We start from the raw sequence: 19861 nt of genomic DNA, 5'->3' as shown, positions 1-19861 counted from the left end.
AGCCGGGTGTACAGTACAAGATTTTAGCCCCAATGACATTTTTTTGAGATCGGAGACAAAATCCCCATGTTGTTGCCCACTCGGGGCGTGCAGCTGTCACCGACGCTTGTTTAATGTGAGCGGGTCAGAGACAGAGTCTGAGGCTACCGATCATGTCTTTTCGCTGTCCCAGACATTTTCAAACATGTTTAATTTTATCGGCACAAAATCTGTAAAGCTCTTGTAGTGTGAGATGTGCAACAACAAGTTTTGAGAACAATGATCAGCATTAGCCAATGAGAGCTCGCCAGAGAAGAAGCCAGTGAGATGATGACATTGTTTCGCATCACCCAGAATATAACTCTCGAGCAGGAGCAATGACTACCAGTATGCATTTGTACTTGCCTTTAACCAAAGCCAAAGTGTCAAATCGTTACCGCTCTGAAGATCACAATTAATGTTATTCAATTCAACATGTTGGTTAGAAATGTCAACTCTGTATGGCAAGCGTGAATGTCTGACTGAAAACTTATGAGGCTGCTTTGAGCCACAGCTTGTTCTAGCTACATTAACAATCTTATCACGTCATCATATCATTGTTTTGCAAGACAATGTGGTGGTACGGAGAATCCTCACGACCAAGAATCTTGTCGTGTGTGACACCCTACCAGATCGTTTTAGTGTGCGCACCACTACGTTGGCAAGACAAAAAAACTACACGAAAGACACCCGTTTAATGTGAGAGGCTCAGCGATGTAAGGATTTTGACAGTCGTGTAGTATCCACTCGGCATTAGAGGACCGTATATAAACATGTTAGAGGTCATGAGGGTCATTGAGGTCTCAGACTAGGGTCAAAGACCAAAGGTTAGCAATGCCACTGACCTGTGCCCAGGGTCAGGCCACTGTGCTACATCCTGTGTCAGCTGAGCTGTCAGTAGCTAGCTTGCCCTTCTCATTTGAATTATGATAGATCGCGTTAGTAATAAGAAAAGTGCATTGTATCACAGACGGCGAGAAATAATCTGAGGTATTTTAGGCATGCATGATTGAAGCCGATGTATTGTATGAGATTAATTGAAACTCGCCCGTTTAATATATACCATGTACTAAACCACTCGGTGAGTGATGAAAGCTCATCGAGAGAAGCATTTGAATTCTCTTAGGGAAATTGTTCCTTGTCGAGGGATTGGCTCATGGTGCGCTATTGACCTTGAAGATTATGCGTTTGTCGTTTATTTTCTCTAGATGTTTAAACATCAATCCGTCTCATTACATTTCCAAACCGTACAAATGAAACTGAAACCATTTCATTGTCGAAGCATTCGTAGGCATTTATCAACAAAGAACCAAGCCTGCACCCTGTGAAAGCAATCATGCATTTTTATGAGTTGGAGAAACGGATCAAGTGTAAAACTATGAAGTGTGCTATTATTTACAGTGTGTTTTTGGCGGGGCTGCATCCCAAGGGGCACACTATCCTCCATAAAGTGCACTATTTTTTTAAAAGAGCCCTATGGACCTTGGTCAAAGGTAGTGCAATTTGGGACACATACGGGCGTCTGGTTGTTGGCTGACATATAGCCTGACCTGGGAATTAAGTATCTGCTGGGGTAGATTAGGAAAGCACACATCATATTCAAACCTGACAGGCAGAGCGAGAGAGAGAGAGACTACCCTCAGGCTAGCATGGGTCTCGGCCTGCTGTTCTTCAGTACTTCAGGTACTTCAGGTCACATATCTGACCAACATATAGACACTCCAGACCAAAGGGACTTTTAAATCTAGTGGATACTTTGGACTTTTGAGAAGTCAAAGCAATACCCGTCTTTGTACATTAACTTTTTATTTTGGGGGGAAGAGTGGATGGAGAGTCACTCTTCTTTGATATGTTTTATGCTTTATGGACACACAGATGAGAAGCCGTGGGAGATAGGTGAAGAGGAGATATCGTGAGACGGGTGCTCCCTTCACTGGGATTGAAGCCCGATCTCCTGCAGGGAATAGCAAATGTGCATTGAGCTGCTAGTAGCCTCTCATAGAGTAGTGATAGTGCTAAGACTCACCTCGATGAAGAATAGGCTTGTGGCCGAGGTGGGGTGATGGTAGATGTAGACGGTGACCAGGACTGTGGCAGCCATGATGAGCATGACCATGAGGATGCCCAGGATCAGTCCAGTGTGCAGTGGGTGTGTGCCCTTCCGCTCTGCAGAACTCTCCTTTGGCATCGCTGGAGAAACACAGCCAAAACACCCTTTGGAATCTCTCTCTTGAACACACAGACCCAAACACTCAAGACACAGCCACGCGCACACGCACCCATGCACAAACAATTGGCACAATCCGTCTACCAGGTGCTTAGAGATTGAACACACACTTTCACTGCATTTTTCCTATTCAACAGTAGGGGACACTCATCACTCATGGATGCTGCTCGTCTCTGTTTCTTGTCACTGTAGGGCCTCGCTCTTCATAAACAGGCCTGACGCTTGTGATTAAAAGTTAATTTGAACAAATGTTATGATGCTGAAATTATTATTGTATACTGTAAATGCCTTGTTCAGCATTTACAGCCTAATCATAACAACTCTGGTAACAATTCTCCTTCAACCATTCACGGAAGGTTCCGGATCTAGCTCAGCCTTCAGCAGCAGATACGGTGTATATGTGTGTGTGTGTGTGTGTGTGCGTGCGTGTGTATTGAAGGAGGAGATTAGCATCATTGTGGCTTAGCCTGTTTAGCTATTCATGAGCAGCGTGCTTCAGCAGAGGCATGAGATCTAAGTTTATTGTTTGTGTACAGTGATTTAGAGTTGTTGTAGCAGGTGCGGCGAAAGGTGCAGATAATCCCAAACCAAGGTTAGCACCTGGTGTTATTGGATGGGAGAAAATGGACAGAGATATTGAGAGTTATCAGACACTCTTCAGTAATGACAGTCCAGTTTGATAAGGCAGGTGTGTGGAGAGGAGACTCCATTATGATTGACTGTCCTACGGAGAGCCATAAATGAATGTGAATGTGTCATCTTCAAGTCTGTGGGACGAGACAGAGTCAAACCTGTCCAAACTGGGTTGCCAGTTATGAATCACTAACTGACACCTCCAACTCTGAAGATCACATTAACATAATAATGTTGTGATTATTTTCTTAAAGGTGCAATATACAGAAATTGCACCGCCATTTCCTCTTCCCTAAAATTCTAATAGTTCGCCTAATTTCAGTTTATCTGACAAAACCATCACTATATAGTGTAGAGAATCATTGTACCATCTAACCCGCTGTGAAATATATTTTCAATAAGCAAAAATATTGTATTTTCAGCTGTTTGAAGCTGGTGTACAAAACCGAAAGTTAAAGATGCAAAAATAAAACTTAAGAACAGAAGGCATAGAAATAGCGCACATAGAAGACTTAGACTTGCTTTCAATGAGAATGGCAGCTCTATAACTCATATTTCTATGTGAATTTGGACGAGTCGCCCAAAAAAGTTACATATTGCATCTTTTAAGTTTGAACTACCAATACTACATCTACTACTACTAGTCAATTGAAACCTGCCCTCTGTCAATCAAAGCTGAAAGCCTGATAATAAGATCCCACTGGAACACCCTGTTCTATATTCTCATCATGTTTGATTCCCACTGATGTGTGTGTCTGTGTGTGTGTGTGTGTTTGTGTCTGTGTGCGTGCGCGTGCGCGCTCGCGTGTGTGATTGTGTGTGAGCCCCACTGGAGGCTGGCCCATTGATCATAGCAGGAGTGAGCTAATGAAGTGATGACCCTCACAGCTTTTTTTTCTCTCAGCTACTACAGATTTATGGCAGCATTCCTTTCTGGGTCTATTTATTTATTGTGCTTGTATATTTATTTGTTTACTTTTCTATTCTCTTTCTTGGTTTAATTAGTGACCAGCCACCCACCAGTGCCCCAGGCAGCTCCCTCCTCTCCTGGCTCAATGCCTTATTGATCTCCATCATCACACAGGAAAGCAGGGAGGTCCAGAGTGCTAATCAAACCTGTTTGCTAAAACATGTCCCGTCATAGTGGATTTACATACAGGTAACTGCCAAAATCATGGAAACAAGTGAGTAAATGAGGGATACAAAGTATATTGAAAGCAGGTGCTTCCACACAGGTGTGGTTCCTGAGTTATTTGAGCAATTAACATCCCATTCAATGTATTTGAAACACTGTATGTATTTTGTCATTTGTATTACACTGGGCTGAACTAAGCACCAATATATTATGTAACAACAATATATTATGTAACAACTGAGTATTCAGACCCTTTGCAATGAGACTTGAAATTGAAAATCCTATTTCCATTGATCATCCTTGAGATGTTTCAACAACTTGATTGAAGTCCAGCTGTGGTAAATTAAATTGATTGGACATGATACGGAAAGACACACACCTGTCTGTATAAGGTCCCACAGTTGACAGTGCATGTCAGAGCAAAAAAACCAGCCATGAGGTCGAAGGACTTTTCAGTAGAGCGCTGAGACAGGATTTTGTGGGTACCAAAAACAGGATTGTGTGGGTACCAAAAAATGTCTGCAGCATTGAAGGTCTCCAAGAACACAGTGGCCTCTATCATTCTTAAATGGTAGAGGTTGGGAACCACCAAGACTCCTCCTAGAGCTGGCCGCGCGGCCAAACTGAGCAATTGGGGGAGAAGGATTTTGGTCAGGAAGGTGACTTAGAACTCGATGGTCACTCTGACAGAACGTCAGAGTTCTTCTGTGGAGATGGTTGTATTTCTGAAGGTTTTCCCATCTCTGCAGCACGAGTTTGTGGGGCCATTTAAGGTCAACGAGGTGACTTATAGGTTACTGCTTCCCACTAACTACCGGATCTCACCTTTTCATGTTTCTCTCCTCAGGCAGATGGTTCCTGGTCCCCTGGATAGTGGGAAGCTGGTTCCTGGTCCCCCCATAACGTAGCTATGCTTGGGATTGGGACTTTTAGTGTGTGTGTGTGTGTGTGCGTCTCTGTTTGTTTGAGCTCTTTGTCTCGGAGCACGACGATTTGAACCCAACTATAACATGACCTCTGTACAAAATGTCTTATCCACTGTGTTACAATGAATTGGGAAAATCCTTCATCAGTCCCGCATAGGGGGACATACCCTTCTCCTTAGCAGAGATGATCCATTTGGCAACAACAAAAAATCAAATTCACTCTCAACTACTTCATAAAACCAAAACTGGGGCCCAAAAAACACCACCACCAAAAGTGAAACTAGAGCTGGAATGCCCCTTTTCTCTTCTTCTTCCCTGGAAGGCAATTTGTCTGTGTTTGGGAGGAGAGTACAGAGTCAAACTGCCAATCCTTACACTGTTGGAGGCCGCTACTCCACAGCAGTGCCTAGGCTGTTAGTCTGAAGTGTTAGCAGATTAGCAGATCCGTTGTGCACCCAGCGCTCAGAGTGAGAGGGGAACTTGTTTTTGGAACAAATGTCACGTGAAATATGAAAACAAAAATGCGTCGTTATGACACACTTTTACACGGCTTTTTAACATACAATGCTCTCAGGATTTGAACTGCCATGGAGTGCATTAATCTCTCAGCAGTGCCACCAGGTACTAATTTGTTACCAAGAACATATATCAAAACACTCTCAAAAATAAGTGTGGTTAGAATACAATGTTCCCTGATTTACAAAAATATTAAAAAGGTACACATAAGGCACCTTCAGAAGTACACATTTGAATTCACATTGTACTGCTCGGTACCTTTTAGAGTACATGTGCGGATAATCTAGCATATGTTTCTATATTCAATATAAGGTACAATCATTACTGCACTTTGAAATATAGGTGGAGTTGATGTGCTGGCTTGGGCTCATTAGCATTTTTGGTGTAAAATATGTTGTATTGTGGCAACCGTCCGTGGAAATGTTATGTTGATTTAAGGTTGAGCGCCTGTTTTGGCACTGTCAGTAATGCAGTCTTTGTATGAACTTGTGACTATGAAGAACTGCACTGTTCAGATGTTACTGTGCATTTACCAGTAGCTTCATAGCAGCTGGTTCACAGAAAGTTAATGTTCCATTTTCTATAACTTACTATCAACTGGCTGCAAGTCAGTTGTTGTCAATTTCACAGTAACTTATTCTAGCTAATCTGTCACATTTCCTGGCCTGATGGCAGGCAGGGAAGTGAATATTACAATGACATTGTGACTAGCTATAAAATAAATACTGTATGGCGCTTTAATATCACATGCATTTATGTCAGCCTTTAACAAGACTTGAGTACTGACCGTGTAGAAATGTATTGTTTGTATGAACAGAACACATTAACTGGGATAACAACAAAAAAAGAGCTTGCTGAAAGCCATGCCTCCAATAAGCTACCCGTGCAATATTCTGATAAACTGCCGGTACTACAGTATGCTGCCAATTAGCAAGTAATGTTGCATGTTGTCTACAGCCGCCATCCACATAGCTGATGTTTTGACGTGTCGGAGCTGCATTAGAGCTGTTCAATTCACAAGCGGCTCCCGGCGTTATACCTAAAGTGGACATTGTCATTGGCAGCACGGAGTCGCATTAAGAGAAATCCCATGCAGCCTTGTTCACAAGTTTGAATACTGGAACGTGAGAAGTAATCTACACCTCGATTCGGCTGATATAAATCCTCATTATTTTGTCAAATGATGTTCAATTTAAGCGTCAATATTTCTATTTAGCCTTCCCTTTCTCATTCGGAACTTCTAACGCCAGTGGGAAGGGTGTAGCTTCGTGACAACGATTTGACAGCTCCAATGAAGTTCCACTTCTGACGCCGCCAAAACATTCGTTATGCTGTTGTCGGCTATCGACGGTTAACACTTGAACTGATTGAATCTAAGCCTTATTGAAATCGGAATACAGCAGCATACTGTAATTTTATAGAAATAACACCTTCAAGTATATTTTAAGCAAAGTGTTAAGTAGTCTTGGCAAAATATGTATAGTCAATCGCCATTATGTCCACAGTCTTGGGGGCGCAGCAGGTGCATCAGGTACCTAGCAACCAAGAGGTTGGGAGTTCAAATCTCAAATGAGGTAATTAAAAAAACATTTTTTTTAGAATATGTAAATTTTTTTGTGTTATTGAAATTGATTTACCTCAGTTTATTTTAGTTAATACTTTCAACACTTTTTCTTGAAACTGCATTGTTGATTAAGGGCTTGTAAGTAAGCATTTCACTGTAAGGTCTACACCTGTTCTATTAGGTGCATGTGACAAATAAAATTCGATTTGATGTTTCATGTTATCGCATGTTGAAATTTTGTGTCCCCATGTTGTCATATGTAATCACATTAACTTTTTTTTACATTTTTTCTTAAGGGGAGGCACATCTAAGCCACTTGGGCTGCAGAGACAGTGGTGTGTATAAATCTACATATTATCCACATTGGTTCACAAAGCTGAAAGCTGGCAAAACAATAGCCTGAAAAACATAGTTATAAGTGGTGGCATTTTAAATCGAAGTACAGTTGAAGTCGGAAGTTTACATACACCTTAGCCAACTACATTTAAACTCAGTTTTTCACAATTCCTGACTTTTAATCTGAATAGACATTCCCTGTCTTAGGTCAGTTAGGATCAACACTTTATTTTAAGAATGTGAAATGTCAGAATAATAGTTGAGAGAATGATTTATTACAGCTTTTATTTCTTTCATCACATTCCCAGTGGGACAAAAGTTTACATACACTCAATTAGTATTTGGTAGCATTACCTTTAAATTGTTTAACTTGGGTCAAACGTTTCAGGCTTCCCACAGAGCTGGCGACAGAGCTGGTGTAACTGAGTCAGGTTTGTAGGCCTCCTTGCATGCACACGCTTTTTCAGCTCTGCCCACAAATTTTCTATAGGATTGAGGTCATGGCTTTGATGGCCACTCCAATACCTTGACTTTGTTGTCCTTAAGCCATTTTGCCACAACTTTGGAAGTATGCTTGGGGTCATTGTCAATTTGGAAGGCCCATTTGCGACCAAGCTTTTTCTTCCTGACTGATGTCTTGAGATGTTGCTACAATATATCCACATCATTTTCCTGCCTCATGATGCCATCTATTTAGTGAAGTGCACCAGTCCCTCCTGCAGCAAAGCACCCCCACAACATGATACTGCCTCCCCCGTGCTTCATGGTTGGGATGGTGTTCTTCGGCTTGCAAGCCTCCCCCGTTTTCCTCCAAACATAACGATGGTCATTATGGCCAAACAGTTCTATTTTTGTTTCATCAGACCGGACATTTCTCCAAAAAGTACGATCTTTGTCCCCATGTGCAGTTGCAAACCGTAGTCTGGCTTTTTTATGGCAGTTTTGGAGCAGTGGCTTCTTCCTTGCTGAGCAGCCTTTCAGGTTTTGTCCGTATCGGACTCATTTTACTGTGGATATAGATACTTTTGTACCTATATTGATAGGTATAAGATATATCTGATCTTGTATCAGAAGCTTCTAAAGCCATGACATAATTTTCTGGAATTTTCCAAGCTGTTTAAAGGCACAGTCAACTTAGTGTATGTAAACTTCTGACCCACTAGAATTGTGATACAGTGAATTACAAGTGAAATAATCTGTCTGTAAACAATTGTTGGAAAAATGACTTGTCATGCACAAAGTAGATGTCCTAACCGACTTTCCGAAAGACTCCAACCTAAGTGTATGTAAACTTCCCACTTCAACTGTACATCAGTAATGTCTGGAAAGGAATAAATGGAATGATACCATTCAATTTAGTCCATTCCAACCATTACATGAGCCGTCCTCCTCGCACCAGCCTCCACTAGTCGTCTCAGTGTCTCAATCATAACAAATGGGTGAATATTCTTCTGCTACTGCTTGCATGGCCTTGAAAGGTGGACATGTGCACGGTCTTAGTTCATTGTTTATTCAGTCTAATGAAGCAAAGTCACGTCATGACACAGCCACATGAATGGGACTGTGGGGGGGTCATGGCTGACATAGATGGAGTCCAACATTGAACCATCTCAGTATGATCCATCACGCTGTGTCCTCCTCATAAACGCTCTTACTACATTAACCTGCTTACTGAGCCTTCAGACAGCAATAAAAACACATTAGCCCTTGGAGATAGAAGATGAATTGAATGACCGTGTGGACCCAGACCACGCTATCCCTTTTAGCACCATATTACTGACAATACAGTGTCACAGGGCCACAGCCATCCTCTCACCTGGCTAATGTGTCTAGCAAGGCTAATCAGCGCATATACTAAGGTTGTGTCCCAAATGGCACCCCGTTCCATACGGCTCAAGTCAAAAGTAGTGCGCTACATGGGGAATAGGGTGCCGTTGGTGACGCAGCCTGAATCATTCTGCTAGATTCAAAGGGAGAAAGAGCCTATTTCTCATCCTGATTTTAAATGGAGGATAAGGAGTGTCCTGTCCTCTTAGAGTTGCCTCTGCAGTGAGACAGTACGGTACATCCCTATTGTCCCGTATCTTATCACTTAGCCGCGGCTAATCGCCTTAGCGTTTTCTGCCATGCTCCATGTTTCCCAAGGTTAAAGGACACACACACTGATGGATCTGATAGAAATTACACTAAAAACAAGCCCAAAGCTAGGACACGATGCAGAGAGATGGGTACAATGTAGAGTGGATGAGATGCACTAAATATGAAATACTAAATACACAGCTAGCATTGCTTACATTTTTTGTTGTTGGTATTTTCAGATTTTATTGAACAGATAGTGAGTGTAGATGATATTGGGGGAAGATAGAGGTTCTGTCAAAGGCCTTTAAGCCAGATGCAGTTTAGTTTAGCCTACTCAAAAACCCAGCCCAAACAGAGAGGGATGCTATGTTAGCTAGCTGGCTATGGCTATCCAACACTGGAACTCTTCCAAGTCAAGGTAAGCTTTTGGTTTTATAAATATATTGCCACTGGGGCTCACCAATGTAACTGCTAAACTGCTTGCTGAATGTACACTGTACTGCATGATTGTAGTAGGTTTACTAACACGTTAGTTGAAGTAGCTATGTTGACTAGACTATGACGTATGCTAATATGGTGACAACGATGTAGGCTGTGTGTAGAGGTTAGCAGTTATCATATTAAGGTTTGGCTTAGAAAGTTTTTTTTTTTGTGCCTGGTCACAGACAGCTGATGTGTTGTGCGCTGAAGTCCACAAGGGTCAGAGGGGGAGCGAGCATAGATGCGAGAAGGAATTATACAACGATCAAAGGGATCATACTGTTTGTATGTGGATGCTATGAAAGTGAAATGTGTTTGTGTGTGAGATCAGGGGTGTATTCATTCTGCCGATTCTGTTGAAAAACCTTTCTTATAGAGAAGCAAATGGAACAAAACGGGGATAAACATACCTGAATTTGTCCAATAGAAACTAATGATTACACCCTAGATCAGCTAGATGCAGGCAAGAGTTTGTAAGGAGGTATTGAATATGTCAACGTCTGTCACCTTGACTACACAAATTTCTCTCGACCTGTAAACTTTGATTCATAGGATGTAGCAACCTCATGATGGGTATAGGGAACGGCACCGACCGCCACTGTTCCAGGTAATACCCTTTTTGGTTCCAGGTAGAACCCTTTTGGGTTTCATGTAGATCGCTCTGTGGAAAGGGAACCTATTCAAAAGGTTTTCCTATGGGGACAGCCAAATAACTCTTTTTGGTTCTAGATAGCACCTTCTTTTGCCTAAGAGTGAATATGTGTGCTAAACCTGCGGCCACCACAGGAGGTTGGTGGCACCTTAATTGGGGAGGACGGTCATGTGGTAGTGGCTGGAGCGGAATTATGCGGTTTCCATGTGTTGGATGCCATTCCATTCGCTCCGTTCCAGCCTATATTTTGGGCTGTCCTTCCCTCCGCATCCTCCACTGGTGGCCACAGCTATCATTACTTTAGACACCCTCTCCATGTTGCAGTCGCATGGCTTGGATACTGTGTACGTGAGACTGGTTTGTGGTTGTAATCTCTCACATGCACACTGTTCACCTCAAGACAACATGGTGTGGTTTGGCGCTGCAGCAGCCTTTGGCTGTTTGTGGATTCAGTACGTTCTCAAGATGATCACATTGGCTCGTTCCCTCCCTTTTGGCTTTCACCTTAAGCACAAATCCCTTCCCAGCACGCTTCCCACACAGTGAATGCATCCCAAATAGCACCCTATTCCCTACATAGTGCACTACTTTTGATCAGAGCCCTATGAGCTCTGGTCAAAAGTAGTGCACTACACAAGAAAAAGTGTGTCATTTGAGACGAACCCTGTGAATGCGGAGATGTCCTCTCGTCTGGCTGATACCCCAGGTTTCTGGGCAGAGGCTGTGCCACAAGTCAGCAAGTGAGATAGGCAATGTTTGGGCAATGAAAGGATGATAAGAGATTTCCAATTCCTCTCCAGCAGGAAATTAAATATTTGAGTGCTTCACTCTGGAAGTGATAGAGTCGGGACTTGGAATTTGGAATTTGGAATTCAAATGTCACTCTCTCACACTCAAAGACGCACACACACAAACTAAACACAATGTGGGTAAAGCTAAACAGCAGAAAACTTTTTTCTGTGTTGATGTGTGCAGGTAGCAGAGTGCAGAGGGGACCAAATACCTGTTATAGCTACCTGTATAAGTTTAAATGGAAATGTGAGGAAGATTGTTGACCACCTCTGCCTCTATTGAAATCCCCCTCACTGGAACCCCCCTCAAATTCCTGCTGACATTGAGTTAATTTGTGGAGGATCCCCATTAAAACAATACATTTTTCAAAGTGGAGGCAACAAGGGCAAATGAATGATGTTTGAATTGTGGTTAACGCACCAGTTTTGAGAGCAGTGGTCTCAGGAACTTGCTGACATTCACAATGAACCTCTGTTTTCTGTCCTGTTACACCAACACTCTGAGATAGAGTTAATTCAACATTAAGGCAACTATGAAGCTATATCCTACGTGTCCATGTTCTTGAACACCTTCCCCTCAATCCTCCCTTTCCTGCCTCCCTAGCACCCACATAGGCTGTGTCTATTGCTGAGCATTTAGTGCTTTTTGAGGTGGTTCAGATTCGGTTCGGTTTTTAAGAAAATATCATCGTTTTGGATTTCAGTTTAGAATGTTTTAAAAACATCAAATGCATCACGAAATATGACCTTGAAATGATTCCAGGGATAAAAAAAAAGAAATTCCAAAGCCAAATATTGAGAACATCGAAATTGTCGAAACATTAAAAACGACATTGTCTAACAACACCGCTCCCTCTACACAAGCATCCCGAGTGCGCGCATAAGCTCCCATTAGGCCTACAGAAATACATGCGTATAAAAATCTATCTATCTAACTGATGGGATACATAAGCTACATTCCTTGCCAAATGAGGACAGTATTATCACAAATTCAAAATGGACTGGTTGATTGAAGTAGGGAAATATGTGTTCCAACAACAAGCTGCAGTCTTGGAAACATTTCATCCCTACTCACCAAACAGATGGTGTGGCTGTAATCCATCACCATGCAGTATTCAATGTGGAATTGTCCATTAAGAAAATGATCCATTTGGAAAATTCCAAATAAACTAAATCAAACATCTGTATATCAAAAAGAAGACCGATTTTGTTGAAAAATAAAACACTAATATATCCCCCCTGAGTCAATACATGTTGGAATCACCTTTGGCAGCGATTACAGATGTGAATCTTTCTGAGTAAGTCTCTAAGAGCTTTGCACGCCTGGATTGTACAATATTTCTTCAAGCTCTGTAAATTTGGTTGTTGATCCTTCCTAGACAGCCATTTTCAAATCTTTCCATAGATTTTCAAGTCGATCTAAGTCAAAACTGTAACTAGGCCACTCGGGAACATTCAACGTCGTCTTGGTAAGCAACTCCAGTGTATATTTGGCCTTGCATTTTAGGTTATTGTTGTGCTGAAAGTGAATTTGTCTACCAGTGTCTGTTGGAAAGCAGACAAAAACAGGTTTTCTTCTAGGATTTTGCCTGTGCTTAGTTGTTTTCTCTAAAACTTGCATACCCATAACATGATGCAGTCACCACCATGCTTGAAAATATGAAGAGTGGCACTCAGTGATTGTTTTGGATTGGCCCCAAACATAATACTTGTATTCCGGACATAATGTTGATTTCTTTGCCAATTCTTTAGCAGTTTTACTTTAGTGCCTTATTGCAAACATTTTTTGAATATTTGTATTATGTACAGGCTTCCTTCTTTTCCCTATGTCAATTAGGTTAGTATTGTGGAGAAACTACAATGCTGTTGATCCATCCTCAGTTTTCTCCTATCACAGCCATTAAACCCTGTAACTGTTTTAAAGTCACCATTGGCCTCATGGTGAAATCCCTGAGTGGTTTCCTTCCTCTACAGATACGCCTGTATCTTTGTAGTGACTGGGTGTGTTGATACACCATCCAAAGTGTAATTAATAACTTCACCATGCCCAAAAGGATATTCACATTTTTTTTTACCCATCTACCAATAGATGCCCTTCTTTGCGAGGCATTGGAAAACCTCCCTGGTCTATGTGGTAGAATCTGTGTTTGAAATTCACTGCTCGACTGAGGGACCTTACAATAATTGTATGTGTGGGGTACAGAGATGAGGTAGTCATTCAAAAATCATGTTAAACACTATTATCACACAGAATGGGTCCATGCAACTTATTATGTGACTTGTTAAGCAACGTTTTACTCCTAAACTTATTTAGGCTTGCCATAACAAAGGGGTTGAATATTTATTGACTGAAGACATAATTTTTAACAACATAACATTTTTAATTTCCACTTTGACATTATGGTGTATTGTGTATAGGCCAGTGACACAAAATCTCAATTTATTCCATTTTAAATTCAGGCTGTAACACAACAAAATGTAGAAAAAGTCAAGAGGTGTGAATAGCGTGTCCCAAATGGCAAACTTACTAAGGGCCCTGGGACAAAATGCCATTTGGGACACACATACAGTGCCTTCAGAAAGTATTCACACCCATTGACTTTTTCCACACTTTTTTTGTGTAGTACCGTGAATTTAAAATGTATTAAATTGAGATTTTAGACACCATGATTGATCAGTCCCATCCAGAAGCTTGGTACAGAGCCATTTCAATCAGCCTCTGGATGAGGTGCTTCAATGAGCCGCTCCTTCCCTTGGCCTGTCCTCCCCAGAAATCAAAAACCGATCTGCTTTCTGGGGCAAGCAATCTGTCAGCCATAAATACACAGACCGCAGCCTTGTAAACAGACCCCCATATACTCTACTCAACATGCAGCAGTACAGAGAAACACACCTGTCAACAGTCCAAGGATCTAGGAAGGAAGAGAGAGGCTTACCTCCATTGTCTTTGAGATGCAGAGCAATCTTGGTGTCATCTGTGGAAAAGAGAGAGAGAGAGAAAATAGACACAGAGAGAAATAGACACAGAGAGAAATAGACACAGAGAGAGATAGACACAGAGAGAGATAGAGGGAGAGACAGAAACAGAGAAATGAAGGAGGTATAGAGGGTCAGAAAAATGTTTGTCTGTGATTTATTTTATCCTTACAGCTGTAGATTTACATATAGAGTCCCTATGTCTATTATACAACAGAGAGCTGCCTGCCAACAACAACTATTGATCTTAATACTGGTGAAGAATGTCAATCAAATATTCTGAAATAATCATCACTGACGATTATTACACAGGTTTATAGCAAATGTACTTTTTTTTTAGCATTATAATCTTATAATTACCATTATAATTATACTCACCGGATAATCTTGGGTTAAAAGTGAATTTTCTACACTTAATTTGCAATGAAAATGAATGTTTTGGATAAAATGCTTCTCCCATGCATAATTCAACAGCTAAGATGCAGTCTGGGGTTAAGCAACTATGAAACATGTAAATTCACTGTGACCCACTTCTCTGAGAGAGGGGTGATATGAATTTACACACCTCATAGGATCCACATTATGCTAATGTGCCATATACATGAGCCTGTGAAACGCTATGCGTGCTATTCCACCATATCAAAACTAGAAAGAGCCTTGAAAAGGGGTCTCAACTGTGTAAATCTATTTCAAAGGCTTTTTTTCATTTACATTTCCAAGATCAAAGATAATTTAATGCCTGCAACCATTTCCTAGTCTAAGAAATGTCACGGCCTATGCGATAAGGTGTATGAGGGCAAGGCAGGGAATCAAAGTCAATGACCAATCCCGTGCCAGTGATAGCAATAAGAGAGGGAGGGAAGGGGAGAAGAAGGAGAAAGGGGAGGATTGGGAACAGGAGAGGGAAGTGATGGGTTCTCACACCTCCGAGTAACAGAGCTCTCCCTCCCTCGCTCCCCCCCCCTAGTAGCACGTGCCTCTGAACCGACAAGCTGAGAGAACTGCTGATCCTCTGGGTGTTGTTTTGTGTGTCACACAGAACCCCCCCAACTTTTTTTCATGCTAACACACCCACACATCGCTGGGGTTTGTTTTGCCTCACAGCTGGATCTCTCTCACACTCCTTTCCACCTCTCTCCAGCATTCAAGGCATCTGTGGTCATACCATCACCTCATCCACCTCACTGAGTGAAGCTCTTAAAGGGGCAAACTGGTATAGGTACATAAATGTTTTGACTTTTGAAGAATATCATTTATTAATGCCTCATGAGCTTTGCTGTTTTTCTGACCCCAGATTGCCCGTTTAACATTGGCTGAGAGAAATTGGCATTTCCCTGCAATCTCTACCAAGAAGTGAATTGGGAGTATAAAAGAGAAAAGGCCCAGGACTGAAACACTGAATGTAAGACAGAGATTAGGAGAATGAAAAGGTAAATCCTACAATTTGTAATTTAGAAGTCAGAAAAGTGGAGCTGGATGCCATTGATGTTTGTGTAGTGGGTAGTACTCAGAGCCAAAACCATAGGCATCCGCTTTAGAGATCACCACATACTGGAGCTGGATCCAAACCCATTTAACCCAGAACCACCAGGCACCACTTCTACAGAACAGGAACCAGAAATCATACGTTAACTCACCATTCCAACCACTGCCTAAGACACCGTTAAACACCACACTGCAAAAACAAAAAATGGAGTCTGCCTTTATCCTACAGGTTTAGACTCCATTTTTTTCCATCAATTCTACAAGCCTGGGAAACCAAAGAGCACCTTACCATATGAACTATTATTAATGTCTGAGGGCGTACTCAGTTATTCTGCCCATTCCACTTCACAATTCCACTTCACTTCCCTCGTTTTATCAATCTAGCTAACCTCCCTCATTGTGGTCGCAGATTCATACAGTGATGCATTCCTATAAAACATAATCCGTCGTCTGCACGCATTAATAAGATGAATAAAGATGGCGTCGGACATGAAGGATGACGTTTTACGTGTTCCTAACCAATTTGTTTTTTTGTTTGTAACTTATTTTTAAACTTATTTTGCACATTAATGTTGCTGTAACCGTCTCTTATGACCGAAAATATATTTCCGGATATCAGAACTGCGATTACTCACCACGAACTAGCAGAGTCCTTTTTATCCTTTAACGAGTCCAACGTGAATGACACACTATTTTCCCGGGAACAGGCCCAGATCCCTGTCATTTGCGTGAAGAGAAGGCAGAGAAAAAGGGCTGGAGGGCGGACTGAGAATTCGTAGGCGATTGAATAAACCCCCACTTCCTTCCATTCTTCTAGCGAACGTGAAATCTTTGGAAAATCAAATCAATGATCTACGCGGAAGATTAAACTACCAACGGGACATTCAAAACTGAAATATCTTCAGAGTCGTGACTGAAGGACGACACTATCAACATACAGCTGGCTGGTTATACGCTGTATTGGCAGAATAGAACAGCTTCGTCTGGTAAGACACGGGGCGGCAGACTGTATTTTTGTAAATAACAGCTGGTGCACTATATCTAAGGACGTTTTGCTTTCCTGAGGTAGAGTATCTCATGATAAGCTGTAGATCACACTATCTACCTAGAGAGTTTTCATCTGTATTTTTCATAGCTGTATACAGACCACCACAGACTGATGCTGGCATGAGTTGTATTCTGTCAGAAGCCATGGATTACAGGCAACATCCGCACTGAGCTAAAGGCTAGACCTGCCGCTTTCAAGGAGCGGAATTCTAACCCGGAAGCTTATAAGAAATCCTGCTATGCCCTCCGACAAACCATCAAACAGGCAAAGCGCTCTCCGCAGCCGATGTGAGTAAGACCTTTAAACAGGTCAACATTCACAAGGCCGCAGGGCCAGACGGATTACCAGGATGTGTACTGCGAGCATGCGCTCGCAAGTGTCTTCACTGACATTTGCAGTGTCTCCCTGTCCGAGTCTGTAAAACCAACATGTTTTAAGCAAACCACCATAGTCCCTGTGCCCAAGAACATTAAGGTAACCTGCCTAAATGACTACTGACCCGTAGCACTCAGGTCTGTAGCCATGAAGTGCTTTGAAAGGCTGGTCATGGCTCACACTTATCACCATCATCCCAGACACCCTAGACCTATTCCAATTTGCATACCACCCTAACAGATCCACAGATGATGTAATCTCTATTGCACTCCACACTACCTTTTCCCACCTGGACAAAAGGAACACCTATGTGAGAATGCTATTCATTGACTACAGCTCAGTGTTCAACACCATAGTGCCCTGAAAAGCTCATCAATAAGCTAAGGACCCTGGGACTAAACACCTCCCTCTGCAACTGGATCCTGGCCTTCCTGACGGGCCGTCCCCAGGTGGTAAGGCTAGGTAACAACACATCTGCCACACTGATCCTCAACACAGGGGCCCTTCAGGGGTGCGTGCTAAGTCCCCTCCTGTACTCCCTGTTCACTCATGACTGCATGGTCAGGCACGACTCCAAGTTTGCCGATGACACAACAGTGGTAGGCCTGATCACCAACAACGACAAGACAGTATATAGGGAGGAGGTCAGAGACTTGGCCATGTGGTGCAAGGATAACAACCTCTCCCTCAAAGTGATCAAGACTAAGGAGATGATTGTGGACTACAAGAAAAGGAGGACCGAGCATGCCTCCATTCTCATCGACTGGGCTGTAGTGGGGCAGGTTAAGAGCTTCAAGTTCCTTGGTGTCTACATCACCAACAAACTAACATTGTCCAAGCACGCCAAGACAATTGTGAAGAGGGCACAACAAAACCTATTCCCCCTCAGGAGACAGAAAAGATTTGGCATGGGTCCTCAGATCCTCAAAAGGTGATACAGCTGCACCATCGAGAGCATCCTGACTTGTTGCATCACTGCCTGGTATGGCAACTGCTCGGCCTCCGACAGCAAGGCACTACAGAGGGTAGTGCGTATGGCCCAGTACATCGCTGGGGTCATGCTTCCTAACATCCAGGACCTCTATACCTGGCGGTGTCAGAGGAAGGCCCTAAAAACTGTCAAGGACTCCAGGACAGTCAAGGACAGTTCTCCCTGCTACCACACGGCAGTGGTACCGGAGCACCAAGTCTAGGTCCAAGAGGCTTCTACCCCCAAGCCATAAGACTCCTGAACATCAAATGGCTTCCCAGACTTTTTGCATTACCCCCCCCCCCCTCTCTTTTACACGGCTGCTACTCTCTGTGGTTGTCATCTATGCATAGTCACTTTAATAACTCAACCTACATGTAATTATTACCTCAATTACCTAAACTAACCAGTGCCTCATCACATTGACTCTGTACCGGTACCTCGCTATTGTTATTTTACTGCTGCTCTTTTTTTTACTGCATTGTTGGTTAGGGGCTCATAAGTAAGCATTTCCCCGTAAGGTTCCCTGTTGTATTCGGCGCATGTGACTAATAAAATGTGATTTGATTTGACAGAAATACACGCTGTTACATATTGCAATGGATTCCACAGTTAGCTGGCTACACCTCTTTCTCTTGGGTGTTAACAAGAGTGGATATTTGAGATTATGAGTTGTCCATTAGCACAGTGTCGGCTTTGTGTATCTCCCAGGCATCCCAACCCATCCTTACACGTTGGTCAAGTATCAACCCCGGGATGTGCCAGTTACTGGGTAGAAAACTCACTCCGCATAGGCGTTTAGTCATGATTAAAGTGTATAATGTGATTGTACACATAGTGACAGGGACATTAAGTTGAACATATGACCTTTCATTGGGATGATGAATGGCAAAGGTGAATTCTAGATGCCTATTCAAGTCAGTACTGTGTGTGTGGGTATAAAGATGAATTAGCTGTTTGTTTCAATACATACCAGGCTTGAAAGCTATTAACAGGGAAAGGAACATATCTGTAGTCAATTCAGTCTTTGGGAGCATCCCAAATGGAAACCTATTCCCTACATAGTGCACAACTTTTGACCAGAGCCCTATGGGCCCTTGTCAAAAGTAGTGCACTACATAGGGAATAGGGTGCCATTTGATAATCGGTCTTTAAGTAGCTCCAGTATCTCTGGGGGGGAGGGAGGGTGGGAGGGAGGGAAAGGAAAGTAAACGACCTCAAAAGAACACCTTCAGAGTTTCAGAATTTCTCCTGACATCAGCAGAAGGACCCAGGGTTATTTTTTTCTCCAGGAGGGATTTGTGTCTGATATCTCTGAGATGGCTACTGCAGTGTGACTAATCATGAACTTCAGGATGGACATGCTTGGCCCCTGGGACAGAGGCTGAGAAACCCTGTTTTAGAGTGGCCATCTATTCCAGCCATCTGTCCCTGCTTGCTGGGGTTGCAGGCAGCACTTGCCTGATGATTGAAGATATTTATCAGCAACAAATCAATCAATAAAAAGCCAGTATAAAAATGATTATAATTTACTTGTCATAAAAGATGAATAACCAGCCAAAAGGACTGAACACTAATATGTTTCTGTGTGGATGCATCTCTAAGATTTAGAGATGTTGTCCTAATTCAATCTACATTGTTTAGTTGTGT

The 19861-nt window shown here is 42.4% G+C and overlaps 1 protein-coding gene across 3 annotated transcripts in view; it reads right to left on the bottom strand.

The window, feature by feature from the left end:
• plxdc2b (plexin domain containing 2b) overlaps nt 1–19861 on the bottom strand; it is a 178482-nt gene that overhangs the window by 4309 nt on the left and 154312 nt on the right. For 2 of the 3 annotated variants that reach the window (XM_064941837.1, XM_064941839.1), the window contains exons 12-13: nt 14294–14332; nt 2045–2208 (exon numbers count right to left, since the gene is read on the bottom strand). In XM_064941837.1, coding sequence (XP_064797909.1) covers nt 2045–2208; nt 14294–14332 — 203 coding nt within the window. Of the gene's footprint in view, nt 1–2044; nt 2209–13708; nt 14165–14293; nt 14333–19861 lie in introns of those variants that run through there. The other variant, XM_064941838.1, reaches the window with a different exon arrangement.

The sequence above is a fragment of the Oncorhynchus masou genome, chromosome 28 (genome assembly GCF_036934945.1).
Source record: "Oncorhynchus masou masou isolate Uvic2021 chromosome 28, UVic_Omas_1.1, whole genome shotgun sequence".
Taxonomy (NCBI): Eukaryota; Metazoa; Chordata; class Actinopteri; order Salmoniformes; family Salmonidae; genus Oncorhynchus; species Oncorhynchus masou.
Note: the sequence above shows the minus strand (reverse complement) of the source record. Positions and strands in the feature narration are given on the sequence as shown.